Below are 22,065 nucleotides of genomic sequence, written 5' to 3' on the forward strand. Positions count from 1 at the left end.
TTAGCAATTTGTTTTACCGAGCAATTGAATAGGTGTACCTAATAAAGTGGCCGGTAAATATATATATATATATATATACTCTGCTGACCAATATAAAGAACTGAAAATTATTTTAATGTAATTGATGTAGTGGTCTCTGTCGTGAGCACTGGTGCTTCAGAGGTAGAATTCGGAGACCTGGGTCCAGTTCACTGTCAATACAAGTGACGTATTCCATCTTTTATAGGAGGTATTGAGTAGTGGCTAAAGCTCAGTCAGCAACAGGACAATGAACGTAGTACCCTTAAATGAGGCTCCTAATCTCCAGAGGGACTGTGTCTGTACAGTAAATGTCCTCTAAATCACTGTATAAAAACATTTCAGAGCACTGTGATTTCAGTGTTCAATAATTCAGTACTGTTACATGCCCCTGGTGGATTACTGGACTGTTTCTTGTGAAAAATAGGACTGCCTTACATAATCCTGCCCTGGATGTACAGGAACCAATCCAGGTTTCACTGTTTGCATGGATGGACCCTGAATCCCAGCCATAGTGACCTGCTGGAAGATTTCCATGGTAGTGTAATCGCTCATGAAAACCACTGTAGGTTGGGATGTTGGAATGAAGTCCGATCCAGTCGTGTTGGAGACAAAGGTTGTGATTTCTTCATCAACAGAAGTGTTCAAAGTGGAGTCTGTCTTATTAAAGTCCATAGGGAAGGTCTCTGTGGAACCTGACTCATTGGTGGGGACTTGTGTTGGGGTGTCAGGTGGTGCGATCTGCTCCGGGATGGATGGGATGTCCTCATCTTCACTGAGGAGAAGGGTGGTGGGCACACCATCCTGAGCAGTGGGAGGGCTACAGAGAGGAGATGCCTCCCTCTTGCTCCCAACGACAAACACTGTACTGGAATCACATCCCTCACTTTCCTCTAACCTCTGTCTGTTCAGTGGCTCCAGGATACCCAGTGAAGAAAGTGGCCAAAGGATTCAAAAAGTGATTTCACTCATAAATATGTTCAAACATCTGAACTGGAATGTAGTAAAAAAAAAGTACTCTTAAAAAAAATTCTATGGGATGTTATTTTATATTGTAATAATATCTCACAATATCTAATGTTTGCAGCTTTAAAGATACTTTTGACGCAAACATTTGAATGGTAGTGTACATATACTTATTTGGATACACTTCTTCTACGATGTGCATGTTTTTAATGGTTGTATTAAGTCATTTTGATATTTTTTGGGGTGTCATAAAGTCAAAAATTTCAGGTTGATACAACTGCCCTGATATAATGAAGAAAGCAGGTTTGAAAATAGTTTGGCATAATCTTTAAGTATTAATTCTTAGGGAAAAAATTGAACAAACAAGCCTTCGCAGCTTATTAATTTTTTAAATATATCTGTTTTCAAAATCAATCTCATGTGATCCAAACAACAAGCAGAATCATGGATAAAAAACAGTAAATAATATCAAAGAGCAGACCCCTAAAGACCGTTATGGCTCAATATGTCTCTTAAAGCATCAGATAATTTCATGTTTTTATGAAAAAGTTCATGAAATTATATTATGAATGATTTCACAATATTTGTAAAAAAAAAAAAAAAAATTTAAAATAAGATAATACATAAAAACAAATTAGCTTTTTTGATGATCATAATCACATCAAAATTATAGTCTGTGAAGTACCATGGTATACCATATAAACCATTGTATTATGATCTCAGGTCATCATTGTACTTCTGGTACTGTCTCATTAGTGTTCATTTTTTCATATAATGTTTTTGTATTTTCTTTTCCTTGACAATGAAATGTATGGTTCCATCATTATATTGTCTTTTGCTTACCAGTTCATAGGCAATTTCAATTTTCTGAACAGCGTTGCTATTCTCAGGATTTGGTCTGTAAAAATGCACAGTGAGCTCTATATTAGATAACAACACATGCGGTGATAGTGATTGATTATATAGTGGTAATTATTCAGAACATAAAATGCATATCTCTACCTGTGCAGAAGTCGACAGCTGAGGTGAACTGCTAGTAAAAGAATTATTATTCCCACAACAACCGCGGCTATAATGCTGTTCAAAGCTGTGAATTCTGTCAAAATGAACCATATAGTCAGTACGTATGTGACTATTTCAATCCATGTAATTAAAAAACAAACCTCCAGACATTTACTGTGCATCGTGAACAGAAAAACCTAGAATACCAGCTCGATAACAGACATTATCATCTCATGTAAAATACGAGTTTACCTAGTAGGTTTGTGACAAAGTGTTTGAAATCACTTCGCTCTCCTTCTCCAGCCGCTGTAAATGCAGACAGCTGCACGCGGTACGCACTGTTGCTTTCAAGATTCTGCAGCTCATAACTGTTTACGCTGGGATCCACTGTGAAGGCTTAATATTTGAAGAATATAATAGATAAAACAACAAAACAAAACAAAAAGACAGTTATCAGTTGGGTTTCACTGATTCTTGAGAACTTAATTTAATTTAATTTAATTTAATTTAATTTTTAATTTCTTTGAATTTAATTAATTCGGTGCAATGTCCCATTGTCATAATTTAATTTAATTTCAGTAATATTTAATTTAATTTAATTTAATTTAATTTAATTTTTCCTATTGCGAACTTGAAACTCTCTGAAAGCATGGTCTATCAAATCATACTTTGGTGCAATGTCCCAATTGTCATCCACAGTTTGTCAAATCGTTTTCCAGTAATTAGTGAGCAATTTTATATATATATATATATATATATATATATATATATATATATATATATATATTTTTTTTTTTTTTTTTTTTTTTTTTTTTTTTTTTTTTTTTAGAAACAGTGTTGAAAATCAGACACAAGTTTAAGGGATAGTATATATATTGTTGGCCCCCTTCCTGATTTCTTATGTTTTTGCATGTTTGTCCCACTTTAATGTTTAAGATCATCAAACAAATTTAAATATTAGTCAAAGATAACACAAGTTAACACAACATGCAGTTTTTAAATGAAGAAAAAAAAAATCCAAAACTACATGAAATCAAAAAATAGGCTTCAACGGATTATACATGACCCTGCTCTTGGCACATTTGAAGAAGTGTTTGCCCCCCTGTTAAAACTGTGGTTTAACACACCTGAGTTCAGTTTCTCTAGCCACACCCAGGCCTGATTACTGACACACCTGTTCACAATCAAGAAATCTCTTAAACAGGACCTGCCTGACAAAGTGAAGTAGACCAAAAGATTCTCAAAAGCTAGACATTATGCCGATATCCAAAGAAGTTCAGAAACAAATTAGAAAGAAAGTGATTGAGATCTGTCAGTCTGGAAAAGGTTATAAAGCCATTTTTAAAGCTTTGGGACTCCAGCGAACCACAGTGAGAGCCATTATTCACAAATGGCAAAAACATGGAACAGTGGAGAACCTTCCCAGAAGTGGCCGGCCGACCAAAATTACCCCAAGAGCACAGCCACGACTCATCCAAGGGGTCACAAAAGACCCCACAGCAACATCCAAAGAACTGCAGGCCTCACTTGCCTCAGTTAAGATCAGTGTTCATGACTCCACCATAGGAAAGAGACTGGGCAAAAATGGTCTGCATGGCAGAGTTCTAAGACGAAAACTGCTGCTGAGCAAAAAGAACATAAAGGCTCTTCTCAGTTTTACCAGAAAACATTTTGATGATCCCCAAGACTTTTGGGAAAATACTCTGTGGACTGACGAGACAAAAGTTGAACTTTTTGGAAGGTGTGTCTCCCATTACGTCTGGCTTAAAAGTAACACCGCATTTCAGAAAAAAAACATCATACCAACAGTAAAATATGGTGGTGGAAGTGTGATGGTCTGGGGCTGTTTTGCTGCTTCAGGACCTGGGAGACTTGCTGTGATAAATGGAACCATGAATTCTGCTGTTTACCAAAAAATCCTGAAGGAGAATGTCCGGCCATCTGTTTGTGACCTCAAGCTGAAGCGAACTTGGGTTCTGCAGCAGGACAATGATCCAAAACACACAAGCAAGTCAATCTTTAAATGGCTGAAGAAAAACAAAATGAAGACTTTGGAGTGGCCTAGTCAAAGTCCTGACCTGAATCCTGTTGAGATGCTGTGGCATGACCTTAAAAAGGCAGTTCATGCTCAAAAACCCTCCAATGTGGCTGAATTACAACAATTCTTCATAGATGAGTGGATCAAAATTCCTCCACAGCACTGTAACAGACTCTTTGCAAGTTATAGCAAATGCTTAATTGCAGTTGTTGCTGCTAAGGGTTGCCCAACCAGTTATTAGGTTTAGGGGGCAAGCACTTCTTCACACAGGGCCATGTAGTTTTCGATTTCGTTTCCCTTAATAATAAAAACCTTCATTTAAAAACTGCATGTTGTGTTTATCTTTTACTTATATTTAAATTTGTTTGATGATCTGAAACATTAGTCAAGTGTGACAAACATGCAAAAAAATAAGAAATCAGAAAGGGGGCCAACAATTTTTCACACCACTGTATATAATATATATTCTAATGGTAATTTAAAATTATGTACCTAATATTTATTTTTAAATATTTAATTACTTTAAAATAAAACATTAATAAACTTACACATAATAAACTTATGATTGACTACTACTCACATGTTTCATTATTGTCCCACATCAAGTAGATGTAGTAGCCTAATAAGAATCCACGCAGGTCTTCCTCAGACACGGGGCACCATGTGATTACTGAGGAATGCCGAGTAATATTAAAAATGCTCACATTCCCAGGAGCACTGATAGGACCTAAAATCCCAAAGAGTTCAGCTCATTAAGACACAATGATGCAGCGGTTATCTAGATTATTCTTATCTGCTGCTGTAACTTTTAGCAGAAAACTAGAGCAGAGAAGTTATAATTGTAGATAATCTGACTGTAAATACTGTAAATTTCCAGTGTTTAGCTTTTATTTTTACCTCACACAACAGCACATTTTTCTCTGGCAGAGTTCAGGATATATATATATATTAGAAGGGATATATATATATATATATATATATATATATATATATCAGGATATATATATATATATTACCAGGTACAACTATTAGAACGGGATCCTGGGGGTGGCTTTGAGGGTACTGCTCAAGCAACAAGATCTACCCCTAAAAGTACAACAGGTACAACTAAAGGAACCCCTAAAAAATTTTTGCACTTTTTTTTCTGAATGTATCAGCACCAATATAGAGAATATCTGCCTGAACATCCTAGCTGTTCTATTTAGCATATATTAGTAGTTTTATCATATATGAATATTTAGACTCACTTCCTTCAGTGAAGTAAGCTTGGGCTGTGCCATAGGTCGTCTCACTGTTGTTTACATTCTTCATGTTGCAGGTGTCTGGGTACGGTCTGGTGTGCAGGACGAAATAATATCTTGTATATGGCTGAAAAACTGGATTAAAAAAAGACAAAAAAAGTTTAACAATATGGAAAACTATCTAAATGCTGAGAATAAATAAATTATTAATTAATGTTAATTATCATTGTCTACAATTATGGTAAAATATATACAAAAGTGTGTACTATGCTGACAGAAAACATTATTTATTTGTCTCTAGATATATAACAATAATAAAATTGTAAAAAAAAAAAAAAAAAAAAATTATGATTAAAAATAAATCCAGTGTGTAATGAAAATATATATTTTTTATTTTTTACAAGATATTTACACCAAATTTTAGTTACTAAAATCAATATTTTTGAGAATACTAGAAATATGATTACATCATAAAAACAAAGATTTCATATAACTTTTTCTTTTATACTAGGTTTTTTCATCATTTTGGACATTGTCTCTCTTTTTTTTTATCCTACTTAATAAGGGAGAATGAAAGGGAATAGTACTTTGGGTCTCTTGTGGCCTAATGGTTAGAGAATCAGACTTGTAACCTGAAGGTTGTGGGTTTGAGTCTCAGGTCTGGCAGGGATTGTTGGTAAGGGGAGTGAATAACCAGCAATCTTTTTACACCATCAATACAACAAACCGAACAACACACCAAACCCTCAACTGCTCCCCGGGCGCCGCAGCAATATGGCTGCCCACTGTTCTGTGTGTGTGTTCACTACTGTGTGTGTGCACTTGGATGGGTTAAATGCAGAGTACAAATTCTGAGTAGGGGTCACCGTACTTGGCCACATGTCACGTCCTTTGCTCCTACAGCTTTCAGTTTTCCCAGTTATTTCTTTGCGTGTCTGCTTTTCGTAGAATGGACAAAAAGTTGGTATCTGTCCTTTGGCCCACCACTCCACAGAGTAACAAACACTTGAGGCGGACATATTCCAGGACAGACTAAAATGGTTGTGGCTGGTTATGTTGACACTGAATGGCCCAAATGAATCTAAAAAAAATGTAAATAATACACAGCATTTACAAACAGTAACATGTCAAATTTTCTCACCCAATGTTCATTTACAATAGATTTACTTTTTGGACATAAGGCTAACCAGAGTAATCTGCATGTATAGCATTCAAGAAAATATAAAAGTAATGTACCCCTCCATTCATCCATTTGCTCAGTGGCTATACTGGAAACAGGAGATGATCCAGCAGTGTTTAAAGCTCTGATACTGATGTTGTATGCAGAGTAAGACAGGATCATGGTGAGAGATGAATCTTCAGTTCTGAAACTGTCCTGATTGCTAAGTTCCCCGGATACTTTCCTCACTGTCACATTGTAGTAAGCCACAGCCTCACTGTTTGCATACTGGGAAAAAAAAAGTTATGGTATGGTCACCCCCCCCACCAAGGCTAACCAAGACTTGTCATTACATAACAAACATATTGTTGCTCTTTTGTTAGTTTTGATTGATTCTATTGTCCTCATTTGTAAGTCACTTTGGATAAAAGCGTCTGATAAATGACTAAATGAAAATGTAAATATACATAGTATTAGGAACTCTGTTCCTATATTAATGAACAACTACACAGGAACAAATTAGTAATGCAATGTTAACATTCTAGTAACTAATGTCAACTAGTAATTCACGACTATCACGCTTCTGTTCAGTTTCGTTTTCCTTAGACTTTTGGTTTGTAATTCCCTTCCTTTGTTCCAGTTAGTAGTTTGTTTCCACAGTTACAGTACTAATTACCCTCACCATCTTGTTTACGTGTTTCAGTAGTCTTTGTTGTTGGACCTTGCTACTGTGGCTTATCATTCCTCAGAACTTCACCCTTATCTGTTGTCATTTTTTTGCAAATTGACTTTACTAGGCTACTTAAAGAAAAGATAGCTATAGGTCCACTCTTCTCACCGAATCACTGAAAAAAAAACGAAAAAAAAAACTGTTGAAACCTTTCAAGTCATTAGCCACACCCCAAATGCCTGTGACTAATTTAATGTACCTCACATAAAGATATGATTCTTTGTATGTCTTTTACGTAAGTCTTGTTTTATTATGAATGGTTAGAAAATTATATACTTTAGGATTATATTTTTCTTAGTAACTACTGTGAGAATGATGGTAGCCTGCTAGTAATGACTCAAGTGTTACCAAATCCTTCAAAAGGAATTGCTATCCAAAACTTAGTCTTGTGTTGCCAGACCTTCAGACTGACAGAAGAAGATATGGGAAAGCTTGGCCGCTTTGAATGAGGCCACATGGCTGACAGGTAAGTCAACCAATCACATTTAATTTTGTGTTGCATCATGTTTAGGGGCATAAAAATGTCCCCACAGTAACAGACTGGTGTGTTAGACTCTTGGATGTATTTTAAAGAGTATGACGTGAACTTTAAATATTTCACATACTTTTGAAAAATCCAGCATAAAGTTGATCCTGATAAGCGCTAATTGTCACAGTTGTAAAAACAATGGCTTTCATCTTCCGTGAGATTTGGCAACACAGCAATTTTTGTTTCCAGGTGCAACGTTAAAGAATACAACACACACATCTCCCGGAAATCCTGTATAATTCGACCAATCAGACTGAAACTCCTGAAGTGTTTCCAATTTTGTGTGTGATATGCATCAGACATTTTCAGCCAACGGACCGTGGGTGTGATATCAGAGGCTGGGACTATCCAAAACCTAAAGAACTTCAGCCATTACTAGGGAGCTATGATGTATTTTACTTTATAATACTGTACCAAAATTATTAGTAATTCCATCTGAAGGATTTGGTAATATTTGTGTAACTACCATGATTGTCAATTCATCACTTTAAAAATAATTCTGCATTACTTACATTTATAATGAAACTGTATATAGTTTCTTAGCAGTTTTCTGGGAGGGATGAAAAATTCATTTTTGATCAGCTAATAGTGAACTACTACAGTACATTCAAATGAGTGCTAATAGTTTATAGTAGTTACTAGAACGTTAATACTGTGTTACTACTGTAGTTTTTCATTAATGAAAGAAAAGTATTGGTAACACACCAGGATCTCTAAGGAATTCTCTAAGAATCAAATAAGATCCTACTAGAATTTTTGGTTATCCAGTAGGATCTTATTTGATAGTGGATTCGTATTGGATCTCATTAGTTCAACCACAGAAAACACCACAGATGGCCCTGGGAAATGACATGTGTTAGTACCTCCCACTTCACGACTGCTTTTCTCTGTCCTGGTGATATAAAACGATTTTGTATATGGTCTTGAATCTCCAGCTGGATTGATGGTGCATCTGTGAGTTCTGGGGAATGAAAATTTCGAAAAATACATTGGTCAATTAAATATTAAAGATAAAGTGTGTGATTTATCTGCCACCAGCACCACAAAATGGACTTGTTTGTCTGAGCGGAGTGACTGGGAACATCATTGGCTATACCAGTGCCATCCGTTTAGTGCAATAATGCCTGTGTGATCAAACAATGGAAGGCGAGGGAGTGTTTGTAACTTACACTGTTTCATTATACAGAAATGACACATTTCAAGAAAATACAGAGATCGGTCAATACACACACCCTGTGCTCAACTCACCCGGTGGAACCACGATGACCTCACTACGAGGACACTGTACACACTCATTGGTGGGATCACAACGTATTCGCAACTCATAAGGCAGAGATGATGTCAGATTCCACAAAACACTTTCTTTGTTGTTTTTAAACTGTTGCTGTGAAGGACAAGAAGAGAAAATTAGGTGGAACAAGCAAGTCAATTCACATCAGGAAATGGACCTTTGGCAAACTTTACTGCAAGTCCTACATTTTTACTACTAGACAAGTAAAGTTAGTCAAGACAAACTTAGTGGGCTTGAAAGAAAATTTTGAAAAGGTGTTAAAAAGGTTTAAAGGTTTTACAGGCTGAACGATAAAATGACAGATAGAATCTATTCTTAACTATTCTGTACTTTACCCTTGTTTTTTTTCACACTGTGGTAGCCCACCACACTATTACTTTGTTCTGTACCAAACTGTCCATATTATCAGCTGACTTGCATTCTACTCAAATCCAGTGTGTTATTGTTAGAATAAAAATGTATTCTATCTTTCCAGATCGGAAATTAGGTTCTGGTTCTGGTTGGGCTACAGAGCAAAGGAGAGCAGGTACCTGGGACCAAAGAATGAGACACACAAATGGTGCAATTCATTCTAAGCTCAACTTTATTTAGCATGGTGCTGCATATATATATATATAGCATTTGCAGAAATGAAAGTTAGTCTGGAAAACTGTGCAGCTCCAGTGACCAAGTAATAAACATACGGCATACTATTTTCTTAAAATAAGATGACAACCTGAAACAGTATTCGGCATTCTCCAATAATGAGTCATGAGAGATGTTAAAATTTGTATTATTTCCGTCTCAATGGCCACTCTTCAAATGGAATATAAGCACATTACATCATGGGTATGCCACTAAGTGTGCTATAATTGTACACTGTCAGAAGAAAAGGTACAAAAGTTGTCACTTGGACTGGAAGCATTTAAAAAGTCGCTATATGTACCATTTATACCAATTAGGTACTAATATGTACACTTAAGGTACTAATGTGTATATTGAAGTTACAAATATGCACCTTCTAGGGGTTAATAAAGTACGGAGGTTTTTAAAAGGTACAGTCCCAGTGACATTTTTTATTTTATTTTTTTTCATTAGTGAGCTTTCATTAGTGATGTGTCGTTTGCAAACAAGCCGGCTCCTTTAAGTGAACGATATGAGTCAGCTCCCGTCTGAGTGCTGTTTTCTAACATTGCTCCCAGGGTTCATTTATTTATTTATTTTTACTTTCTTAATACAAGAAAGAAACACCTTCAAATAAAGACCACAAAAATCCTCAAACAAAAAAAAAAAACAAAAACCAACAAAACAAGAAAACATCCACATCGATTTGACAACACATGCACTACAAATGCACACAACACAACCAAATAAAGAAACACACTGCAAAAACAGAAATGCACTGCAAATACTCACAGACCACATCAGAAATGTTTAAGGGAACAACAAAGTGACCAACATTGCTAAGACATATTTATCAATGTTTGCTCTGAAAGGTGAGATTTTTGTTTAAAATACTGATCATATGATTCCTTAACATTTTTTTATATTATTAGCTGATGACGTTACTTTTACAACTTCCCACAGAAAAATTAACCATATAGCCTATTAGCTGATGACATGCAATTAAGGATTTTGTAAGATGACTAACTTACTTTTACAACTTCCCACAGAAAAATTAACCATATAGCCTATGGTATTAAAATTAATTAATAAATATATTGTCAGCAAACAGGCCAGAAACACAGAAGTATTCAAAACAGCAGTTTTATTGACACACAGGCTGAGGCAATGAGAAGCAACGATCAGAAGGTGAGTTTTATGCATATGTAAAGGTTTCAGATCTCTTAGCTGATAGTAACAAATGATTGTCTCTTGCAGGTGATCCGGAGGAGCAAAGGAGCATCTAAGGGTGAGTAAACACAGGTAATTAGCAAGGTAAGGAGTCAGGCTTAGTTCGGTAATGGAAACTATAGACCAGACGATGAGGCAGTGTGGAGAGTGTGGTGATATAAGAAGCTTAACGAGCTGAGGCAGGTGCGGGCAATCAGTGCTCTGGTGATTGGGATATGGTGTGCACTGGGGCTGATGACTGTGGTGACTGGGGTGATAGTGGTGATGTACCCTGCGTTCCATTTGGAAGGGCTCATCCCTATGCCCTAATCCCTACAAAGGGTTTACCCTCCGGACTGAGATCTTCTAAGGGTTGAAGGGTGTAGGGGACCAAACAACTGTTTCTTGAAGTGCCCTTCTGCATCATCATCACGTGCCCACACGGATGTGCTATCATCATGCAAACAATCTGCGCAAAGGATCATGGGAGCCCGAAGTGACCCTATGAAGTGGCCAGTTTTGAGCACAACCCTTCAATATTGCGGCCATGATTGTTTTCACTCTGAAGTGCCCTTCGGAGGGTGATATATCCTGTTTGGAACACACCGTGAGACTCTCTTACTGAAGTGACTAGGACTCCCTGCCAGTGCTGACATTAATCCCCCCTCCCGGAAGGCGTGACCACGTGCCGTAGACATGTCAACCGTGGAGGGAGGGTGGAGGTACAGGAGGAGGGAAAAGAGTTGAAAAGAGTTGAAAAGAAGCGCTGGTAGGGAGGCAGGCAGGCAGATTACTGAAGAAGCGAGGATGGTGCTGAGATAGTGGCTCCCTTTGACTCTGAACTGGACCTGGAGATAGAAGCCCTCTCAGGTCAGTACTCAGGAATGGGGAACATCTCTGGGCTGCAATCAGGAACTGAAGCTCTCTCTGTGTTATATTTGGGGATTGAAGCCTCCTCTGGACTATCCATGGGAATATGAGCCCTCTCTGGGTCAGATTCAGGAACGCGAACCCATTCTAGGCCAAACTCAGTGACGGAAGCCCTCTTAGGGCATGACGTGAGAACTGGAGCCCTGTCTGAACTGGACTCAGGGTCTGAGGCCCTCTTTGGGCCAAAAATAGGAACAGCTGCCTTTTCTGGGCGTGATGTGGGGACAGGAGCCCCTTCTGAGCTGGACCCAGGATCAGAGTCCCTCCCTGGGTCAAATGTGGGAATTTAAGTTCTCTCTGGGCCTGACGTGGAAATCAAAGCCCTCTCTGGGCTGAACCCAGGGTCTGAGGCCCTCCCTGGGTTATACGTGGGAACAGCCATCCTCTCTGAGCTGGATGTGGTAACAGGAGCCTTCTTTGGGCTAGACTCAGGATCTGTGGGCCTCCTTAGGCCGGAAACAAGAACTGCAGCTCTTTCCAGGCTGAACTCAGGAACTGAGGCTCCCCCTGGGCCAAATGTGGGAACAGCTACCCCTCTCTAGGCTGGGCGTGGAAACTGGAGCCCTCCTTGGGCTAGACTCAGGATCTGTGGCACTCCTTGGGCCAGACACGGTAAAACCAGCTCTCTCTGTGCCGGACTCAGGAACTAAGGCCCTCCCTGGGCCCAACATCAGGAACATAGGAGGCCTCTCTCCCGGAGCCCTCTCAGGGCTAGACTCAGGAACTGAGGCCCTCCCTGGGCCCGACGTTGGAACAGCTGCCCTCTCTGGGATAGGCGTGGGGACAGGAGCCCTCACTGGGCTGGACATGGAACCAGGAGCCCTCTCTGGGCTAGACTTGGGATCTGAGGCCCTCCCTGGGCTAGGACAGTACAGCAGCCCTCCGAGGCCCTCCCTGTTCCATACATGGGAACAGCAGCCCTCCCTGGGCTTGATTTGGGATCCGTGGTCCTCCCTGGGCCGTACGTGGGAACAGCAGCCCTCCCTGGGCTTGAATTGGGAACAGGAGCCCTCTCTGGGCTGGAGTCAGGATACACAGGAGAGCTGGATGGGACCAGCGGAGATGAAAGAAAACTCAGGAGACGAAGGAGGGTTGGATGCCTTGTTGAGCTCTGTGGCATGAATGGGCTCCCTGTTGAGCTCTGAAGATCATTATGGGGCAGACTCTGGAGAGCATTCTGGGGTGGACTCTCGACTCTGGTCAGGGGCTAGAGCCATCTCTTGACTCTGGTCAGGGGCCAGGGCCAACAGTCTTTTCCTTTTCATTCTCCTTTTTTTGGGCTGAGGTTAAGGAAATAGCTGCTGTCATCATAGGGCTTGAGAGTAAATCGGCTGGCGGGCTTGACAGTGGAGCGGCTGGTAAACCTGACTCTGTGGCTGGCGTTTCTGGGCTGAGGACTGAGAAGGAGCTTGGAACTGAAGACTGGAAAAGGGATGCGGATTTGAGCACTGACCGGACAGATTGATATGCAGGGTCTACCATCTTGGCCCCCAGATCAGCACTGTTTGATGTCCATCTACGGGCTCTGGGATAAATGGAAGGTAATGGGTGATCGGAGACATTGGTTAGGAATGTGGAGGGCCCCAGCGTAGGATGAGCTGGAGAGGCAAGGTGTGTTTCTGGATGAGGATGATTCTCATTCTTCTTAACTTCTACCTCAAAAGTAAAACCATTTAAATAAAGGATGAGATTAATCAACTCGACCAAGGGAAAACCACATGCAGGTAGCTCATAACGGATAGTTTCCTCATTCAGAACCAACTGAAAACAAGCACAGAGTGCAGCATCATGCCAGCTCACCTGGTAAGACAGCTTGAGGAATTCCTCCACATACCTTTCCAATGGCCAACCTCCCTGCCACAGACACCACAGCTGGTCCTCAGCCCAATTCATATTTTTTGGTACGGTCTTAAAGCGGCACTGAGCAGACGCATCGGGTTAATGGGTGCTTTGATATCATACACCCGCAGCGCTGCTTTAAGTCTAATGCACCTTTTGTTTAGGGTGTTCGGCGAGTTCCGTCACGATATATACATCATTCAAGCCTACCAATCAGTTTGTTAATGTATCACTATGCCTTTAGGTTTGGTGTCTTTAGGTCCACTTGTCAAAAATGCCAATGTGAACGCTAAGCATTAATTTTCTGGTGCTTTTTCTATTTGCATGTGTTTTCTAAAGCTGCAGTGCGTTGAGCTCTCTCAGCCACCTGACAAACTAATTGGATGATTTTTTCCCCACACTGCATGTTAGCTGCACACATTTCATGTTCTAACTTATTTTGCTTTGAAGTGTATGTGATGATTCTCGCTCACGTTTGGGCACATGCACATACACATCAACAGACTCAACACACGTGCAAAATGTGACAATGTTTCAGGTTTAATAGATATAATGAGACAACTGTGTTTTTGCACATTGTAATTTAGTTTTTTTCTGTTATAATTCACACCATGTTATATTTTGCACATCAATTTAATATATTAATTAACATCTCCAATAATTAACCCTTAAAACACACTGCACATTTGCATTTTTAATTTCTTTTTTAACACATTTTTTTTGCACATTTGCAATATGTCTCTAAGATGTTTGCTATCAGATGTCTTGAAGATGTTTATGTTTTAGAATGTATGTAAATCTTCTGCTTATTCTAAGATGTTTATTGGCTGTTTTAACACAGCAGATGTTTCCTAGACCAAGCACTCTTTAACAGACATCTTAGAAATGTACATGCGTAATCTGGGTAATAGCGTTCTGTAATAGTGTTTTATGTTTTTACAAAAATAATGTAAAATTATGGTATTTCGGAAAGGCTTATGGAGCCAGAAATATGACAAAACATTTGAATTTCAATTGTGTGAATCTGAATTATAGTGTAATTTAACAAAACTGAATACTACGTGGCATTTTATATTTTTGAATTTTGTATTTTTTAATGTTTTAGTTTAATTACTTTGAATAATTATATTTATGCATACATACCAGACATAGGTAAAAAAAAAATTTTTGGCTGATTTTAAAGTTAAAAGTGGTACTAAATAAAGAGCCGTTTGGGAGCCAAAAGAGCCTGTTCTTTTTGCTGAGCTGAGCCAAATGATCTGGATCCCTAAAAAGAGCTGGAATTCCCATTACTAGCTTTAATTCATCCATGTGTAATAATTCTTACGTAACTGACTGAAAAGGGGTTATACTGTTATAAGCTACTCCTGTTGTATAGTTTGTTCTAACACATACTTCTGGGGTTTAAACCCTCACAAAGGTTTATAAATGAGGCCCCAGATCTTTAACCACAAAGTCACACCACACCTTAGTATAGGGTGCTTTCTCAAATCTACAATGATCCACACTCTATTACTTAACAGAGAACTTAATCAGGGATAAGAAAGAAAAAAAGACACTCTTTTGTACTCATCTGACAGGTTGGGGATGGGCAAATTATTTAACGTGTGCTAGCGATACTTTTGTCTTTTTTTTATTTTATTTTATAAGAATTAGCCATTATTATTTATGAGAAATTTGACTATGAAAATATGAGAATTTATTTCAATTAGGCTAAATACGTTCACAAATTAATGTCACAATGTGCTATTAGCATTATTTGGCTATGAATTAAATAATAAATGCCCCTGAAAATCAATTCCATAGGGTGAATACTGTGCCTTATTTAAACAATTACTTTCTGGCCCGACTTTAAATAACAAAGTTGAACAAAAGAATTATGACATTTCACCCTATTTCACATATGTGCATATGCAGAATAAAAACAAGCAGACATAATTGTTGTATAACGGAGCCTCATATACTCTTAAACTTAGGTTGTTGTTACTGACCTCTTTCCAGCTTGTAGTGTTGAACTCTTTGTACTCTACAAAGAAGTTTTTAATATATGTACTTTCATCTCCCCAATCCACCTGCACAGTCAGATGGCCTGAGCTTCTTTTGTAAGTTAGTTTTGAATGAGGACCACACATTGCTGCAAAGAACGAAAACATTAAACAATCTAAAGCAGAATCACATACTAACCTGCAGAAATTTTTGTCTGGTAAAAGAATCTTCAAGCAGCTTCTATTAATACTAGAACTTTTGGTAACTACTATGTCTGGAAAATGCAATTTAAATCAGTATATTTAGATTAAGGTCAGGGGTTAGAAACAGTTAAAATATTAATAAATTGAAAGTTACGAATACTAATATTGTTGATTAACATACTAATCTTAGATGGAATTGCGCTGAAATTTTTGTAGGTGCACCAGTGCGGATATCCACTGCTTTCAATAACGTGAGCTGTCAGATTCCAATCTAAGAGAACGTTAAAGTCATCAGAAGTCCAAATTCCATTCTTCTGATGTACTTTTACACAACTACATTTCCTCCTGCACAGCAAAAAAAAGTTTGGACTGTTTAAAAGAATTTTCAGTTTTAACAAATTTTATATATAAGTAAGCGATAAAAATCAAACAATAGCAAAGGTGTGAAGCTCAGCCAGAAAACAAACAGAATTAAGCTGAAATCATCACATTTCTCACTTCTTACAGAAACTTACTGTTGTGTGTACAGTGTGTATGAGGTTGATATGTCTCCTTTCCATTTACAGACGGACGCAAGAGGTTTCTTATGTTTTATATAGCATGCCAAATCATAGACCCCTGTGAAATGAGAAATGTCCACTGATAATATAAACAAAAAAAAAGTCACTTGCCACAAATACAGTACAAACTAGGATTGGAGAAAATGAAATGTAAACAAAGTATTTGTCCAAATCGTGAGGTGTAAGCCATTTAATTTTCTAGCCATTAATTGTTAATTGTTAAACAGTCAAGAAGGTTAAGGGCTAGTTTATATTTTACATTATATAATGTTTCATCTAATGAATTTAGCTAATCAACCAAAAAACATGGGATTGCATATACATATAGGAAAAGGGAGAAGAACAGAATTGGAAAAAGGAAGATTCATACTCGGGTTGGTCATGTCAGAAACTAAATCCACTGTCCTTATACTGTACGATCCACTCAACTGCCCTATTTGTCAGAAGGCAGTAATAGTTTATAGGGCAACTTGAACAGTGCCTCTCTCAAACAATAACTGAATATGTTTAATTGGAAAAGTGTCTAAAGGACATTTGTCTTGACACATTTTCATAAGCTGTAGCTATTTAAAACATTTTGATGTGTCAATGTACAGTTATTCCTGATACAAATAAAGTATAATTAAGGTATATTATTAATTCAGGTCACGTTAAGCATCTTCTTTATAATGGTGTTCTATGGGACAACATTTAATATTAAACTTTGTGCATTGCATTTATATTCTGGGTTCATCTGCTTGCCTGTACAAAGTACGCATCTTCAATAAGGTGTATAGTGAATTTGGCCCTTAAATATCACTGTCTTACTACATTACTACTAAATGTAATCCTCCAAAAAATAACTGTCAGTCAGTCGTTCCTGTAAGGGTGTGACATCAAGTGAAAACTATCAAAAGAAACATTTTACATTCTACAACCTATAATAAAACTGCGCTGTTGAGTTTTGTGAAGGAAGACAACTGGTAAGAAGCTTTTTAGCTGTGTTTATGATCAATATGCATAACAGTGACTAAAAAAATGTAGATATGGAAATGACATGATTTTGAGTTTTGATATTTGGGATATGGTTGTTGCGTTTCTTTGGGCACTACTTTAACCACCAACCAACCACACCCACTGTCCTCTTTTTGGAAAACTAAAATATGGTCACCCAATGTAACACTAGGCTAATCTATTTTACTTCAGTTTACTGGATAAAAAGACTTAGCTTACATCATTGATGGAAATGTTAAATTCTTACCTTCTGTGTTGTTACATTTATTTTTCAATAAGTTCAAAATGTCACGTCCACACTCACAGGTTCCTGTAAAGTTACAATGAAAAGCTGTGTTAAGAGATTTTTGATTATCTTCTGAACAATGACTATAAGTGCCTGCAAAAGGAGAAATTATGTTCCACAAGTTGTAATTTATTCTCGTTTTTTAAAACAAACAAACAAACAAACAAACAAAAAAAAAAAGTTTTAAAAAATGCTGTGAACGCCACAGATTTGTGTAATCCAGCATGATTTGAGAAAGCTAAAGAGCATCTTGTGCTTAAATAGAAACAAGTAAAAATGTATAAAAAAAAGAGTCGTTCACTACTGACCTAGAAACACTGCAGAATCTTTAATATGTCTTTGTTTTATTTTTTAAAACATATTGGAAACTTGTTAATTACTTGTTTCTAAAACTTGTTTATTGATTACAGGTAAACAAACACACACAGACACCGCCCGCTGTAGGCTACTGACCTGTTGACGCTTCAGTTGTCCAGAGAGATACGAAACCTGAAATTATTAAATCTACTGAAATTCACTTCAGCAACCATATGAATGAAATGCAGTACTATGCCATACTGTTTAAACACTTGTTTAAGAACACAGCTAAAACACATACCTAGAGTAATGTAAAATGCAGCCGAGCACTTGCGCATTGTCGCCTCCTCTGACAGTCTTCTACTTTTACTCACGCAGCCTACCAACTAACGGAAGAGCTAGGGGTATTCCTTTCTCAATACACATGAAACTACAGCCTTAACAGATCCTCTTTAAGTCTCATAGGCTGTCTCAGAACCTAATGAGCTGCCTACCTCGAGAGCATAACTCGGTAACGTTCAGGCGCGCGGAGTATTTTTGGCCATTATAGGCGCTAAACGATGCTGGGCAGAAAGTCAGCTGGTTCTCCACAGCATTCAGACACTTCTGTGCTCGAGAAATTTTGCCCTTATTGTTATGTCTCAAAGCCTTAATAGATTTTGTTACACTTTTTTTTTTGGTCACATTTAAGAAGATTAAGAGATTAATTAACAAAAAAGGCAATATTTTAAAGAATGCTTTGAATGTTTTGTCCATTTCCTCAGTGATTTTCATTGTAAATAAATAAATAAATAAATAGTCTAATTATTTATTTAATTATTTATTTACAATGAAAGTCACTGAGGAAATGGACAAAACATTTTAAGCATTCTTTAAAATATTGCCTTTTGTGTTCCACATTGGCAACCACATTAATTTATAACAGAATTTTTAGTCGGACCAAATGTTCATGCACAGTCAAATTAGTATAGTGCTTACATTACAGGCTATATACACTGCAAGCTATGCCATCATAGCCATATAGTAGCTGGATGTTAATTAATCCTCTTTGGTATCAAATTGCAATGGAACTGACCTATGCAGGGCTTGTGCAGAAAAACAGTTTCACTTCTGCAAACTAGAATAGAACTAGCGTGTATTGTTAATTTTCTCACTGAACTGCAGGATTGTGTAAACTATAAGAACTATAATTTTAACATATATATTTTTTCTTTCTAAGCAATTTAATAATTCAAGTACCAACAAATAACCAATAAGTAGTTATTATATAACTGTTATATGTATGTATATATATATGTATATATATATATATATATATATATATATAAATATATATGTATATATATATATATATATATATATATAAGGTACTATAAGCAGTATGATATCAACTATCTTTATGAATATGATTTTGATATCAGATTTTTTTTTATCTCTTTTATCTAAAATTCAGTTTTTGTTTATGTTCAAAGTTGAAATGCAGCATAACAAGTAAAAAATGTGTGGCGGGAACTTGCCTTTTTAAGGGAAGAAACACTTTTCTTAGATTACTCTAAGGCCCTTGAAACTTTTGAGAAATGAGTAAACATTTCACATGACAGATTTCAGAAAACCAAAGACGAACTGTTATGACAGTTTGATTCTTCGCTTCTGTTGAGCTTTCAATGAAACATATTCTCAGCCAGATTAATGTTCTACACACTCTAATGTATAAAAAAATTAATTCTCTCTGAAATTGTGTTGAAGTTCCTAATAAACTGCACATACGAAGTGATTAAAGACATATTCCATGTTCATAAATGAGAATACCATATTTTTACACAAACAAATTCAGTGCATAAAACAGCACAAAATCAGCATAAACAGTTTTATCTAAATAATGTATTTGGCAGTTCTATAGTTACTAGACATACTGTACTAGAGAACCTGTGGTGTTAGCTGTCAGAAGTTAAGTATCTCTTTCTTTCTCCTACACACACACACACACACACACACACACACACACACACACACACACACACACACACACACACACACACACACACACACACACACACACACACACACACACACACACACACACACACACACACACACACACACACACACACACACACAGGAAGAGGCATGTTCACACATCAGAGACTTTAACGTTAGGAGGCCCAACTTAGGAAACACATTGCAGTGTAACATAAAAAGCTTGTCCTCCGTAACAGCATCTCTACACATTTCATTTATCAATGCAGAAAAGACATCCAGGCAAAACCTAAACCTTCACATATGCACTGTTTCACAATTTCAATAAGATTCATTGTGTATAGCCATCTACCAACCTGCAATGTTTTTTTTTGTTTGTATGGAAGAAGAGTCTTTTTTTTTACCTAGTTTGCTGCTAACAGCACACGGAACATGTTTTTGTGACAGTGCAAACAACTGCAACCACATGATGATCAGTGGGTTTGATAAAATGAACATCCTTTCATTTAGTTTACATATAGCATGTCTCATTCTGAGAAACAAGCATGAGCAAGATTGAAAAAAAAAAATATATATATATTTTTCCATTGCATATTTCAAATTTGTTCCGACTTAAACACTAAAATGTGAGTCAGCCATTTGTGTTAATCTGTTTGACAAACTTGCACAGAGCAGTCAAAGGGACATTCACAAGAAATTGGTCATATATTAAGAGTAATATACAGCACAGTTTTAAAATTCCCCACCTTTAAGATTATCAGTACTTTAACCACTCATTGCTTTGATCACCTGGTGAATTGAAGACGACGTCTTGATCCTCGATGTAGATAAGAGTGTGTGGGCTGTTTTGCTCTGCGTGACATTGTGGTAAAGGTTGAAACTGAATCAACATCTTCTTAGAATGCTACAAGGATAGTGAGATGATAAAGACAGTGGAAAAAAAAATATTTTAACACATATGGTGCATTCAGAATGTATTTAGTATAAACTGTTGCTGTGTTGCAGCCATATGCTAAAATGCATTCAATTAGTTATTGCTCTGATATGTATTTTCAGCTGTGAGGCCTTATATAGACATGATTTTGCTTTTCGACATCATTTCAATTTATTGAATTTGCCACAGATGGACTCTAGTCAAAGTGAAGAAACATATTCAAAGATGATTCAGACAAATGGTATTCATCTGAGCTAAAAAGCGTCTGAATAACTAGCCTATGTGATATTTCAGTTGTTTCTTTTGAATTTTTTATTTATTTTTTGATAAACCCTGAACCACTAACCCTAACCCCAATGAAAACAATCTGATTTTATATCATTCTCAAAAAGTTGGACTATAGATTATATTCTAACAAACCTTTACAGTATCAAACTATTGTAGATGAACGCCATCTAGTGTGAAGTAAATGTACTAACTATCTAGCTATTTCACCTTTTTAATGTAAACTGTCACAGTACATAGTTAAATACTTAGATGGTAACACTTTAATTTGATAGTTCACTTTAGATATTCAGCTGACTATAAGTAACTTTGCAAGTGCACGTCACTTACTAGTCATTAGAGTATTAATAGTCTGTCTGCTTGATATCTGCAGATATTCTACCCTGTATTATTTCTCAAATATGTTCTACTAACCGACTGGAAAACTGGGTCAGGCTTTCTGGGATGGTAATCAAATGGTTCAAGTGATACTTAAAAGGGAGAGGTTATTATGTGAGTATAGGAGAGCATAAGTCTAAGTGGACGTCCATGACATGCGGAGTCCCACATGGCTCAATTCTTGCACCGCTCTTGTTTAGCCTGTATATGCTCGCACTAAGTCAAATAATGATAAACAACTAAAAATCAAGTCAGGAATCTTGGTGAGATTCTTGAGACAGACCTTAGTTTCAGTAGTTATGTCAAAGCAGTAACTAAATCAGCATACTATCATCTAAAAAACATTTGCAAGAATTAGATTTTTTTCTAGTCAAGACTTGGAAAAACTTGTTCATGCCTTCATCACCAGCAGGGTGGACTATTGTAATGGTCTTCTCACTGGCCTTCCCAAGAAGACCATTAGACAGCTGCTGCTCATCCAGAACGCTGCTTCCAGAATTCTGACTAGAACCAGAGAATCTGAGCATATCACACCAGTCCTCAGGTCCTTACACTGGCTTCCAGTTATATTTAGGATTGATTTTAAAGTACTTTTTACTGGTTTATAAATC

General features: G+C 37.1%; 1 protein-coding gene across 3 annotated transcripts; it reads right to left on the bottom strand.

The window, feature by feature from the left end:
• Positions 1 to 18,407, bottom strand: LOC109079850 (protein sidekick-1). Of its 3 annotated transcripts, XM_042725018.1 has the most exons (16): positions 18,182 to 18,406; positions 18,037 to 18,072; positions 17,545 to 17,607; positions 16,260 to 16,362; positions 15,926 to 16,089; positions 15,547 to 15,689; positions 8,932 to 9,067; positions 8,547 to 8,644; positions 6,502 to 6,712; positions 6,137 to 6,346; positions 5,272 to 5,400; positions 4,605 to 4,751; positions 2,239 to 2,382; positions 1,987 to 2,080; positions 1,828 to 1,882; positions 3 to 945 (listed from the first exon to the last, which is right to left on the bottom strand). In XM_042725018.1, exons 1-16 carry the CDS (start codon positions 18,216 to 18,218, stop codon positions 418 to 420), a joined length of 2,298 nt encoding a protein of 765 aa, XP_042580952.1. In that variant the 5' UTR covers positions 18,219 to 18,406; the 3' UTR covers positions 3 to 417. The 3 variants fall into 3 exon arrangements, with proteins under 3 accessions (XP_042580953.1, XP_042580954.1, XP_042580952.1); XM_042725019.1 differs by lacking the exon at positions 4,605 to 4,751 and having other exon boundaries at positions 1 to 945; positions 18,182 to 18,407; XM_042725020.1 differs by lacking the exons at positions 6,137 to 6,346; positions 6,502 to 6,712; positions 8,547 to 8,644 and having other exon boundaries at positions 1 to 945.
• Positions 18,408 to 22,065: the final 3,658 nt, after the last annotated feature.

This window comes from Cyprinus carpio, chromosome B5 (genome assembly GCF_018340385.1).
Source record: "Cyprinus carpio isolate SPL01 chromosome B5, ASM1834038v1, whole genome shotgun sequence".
In the NCBI taxonomy this organism is placed as follows: Eukaryota; Metazoa; Chordata; class Actinopteri; order Cypriniformes; family Cyprinidae; genus Cyprinus; species Cyprinus carpio.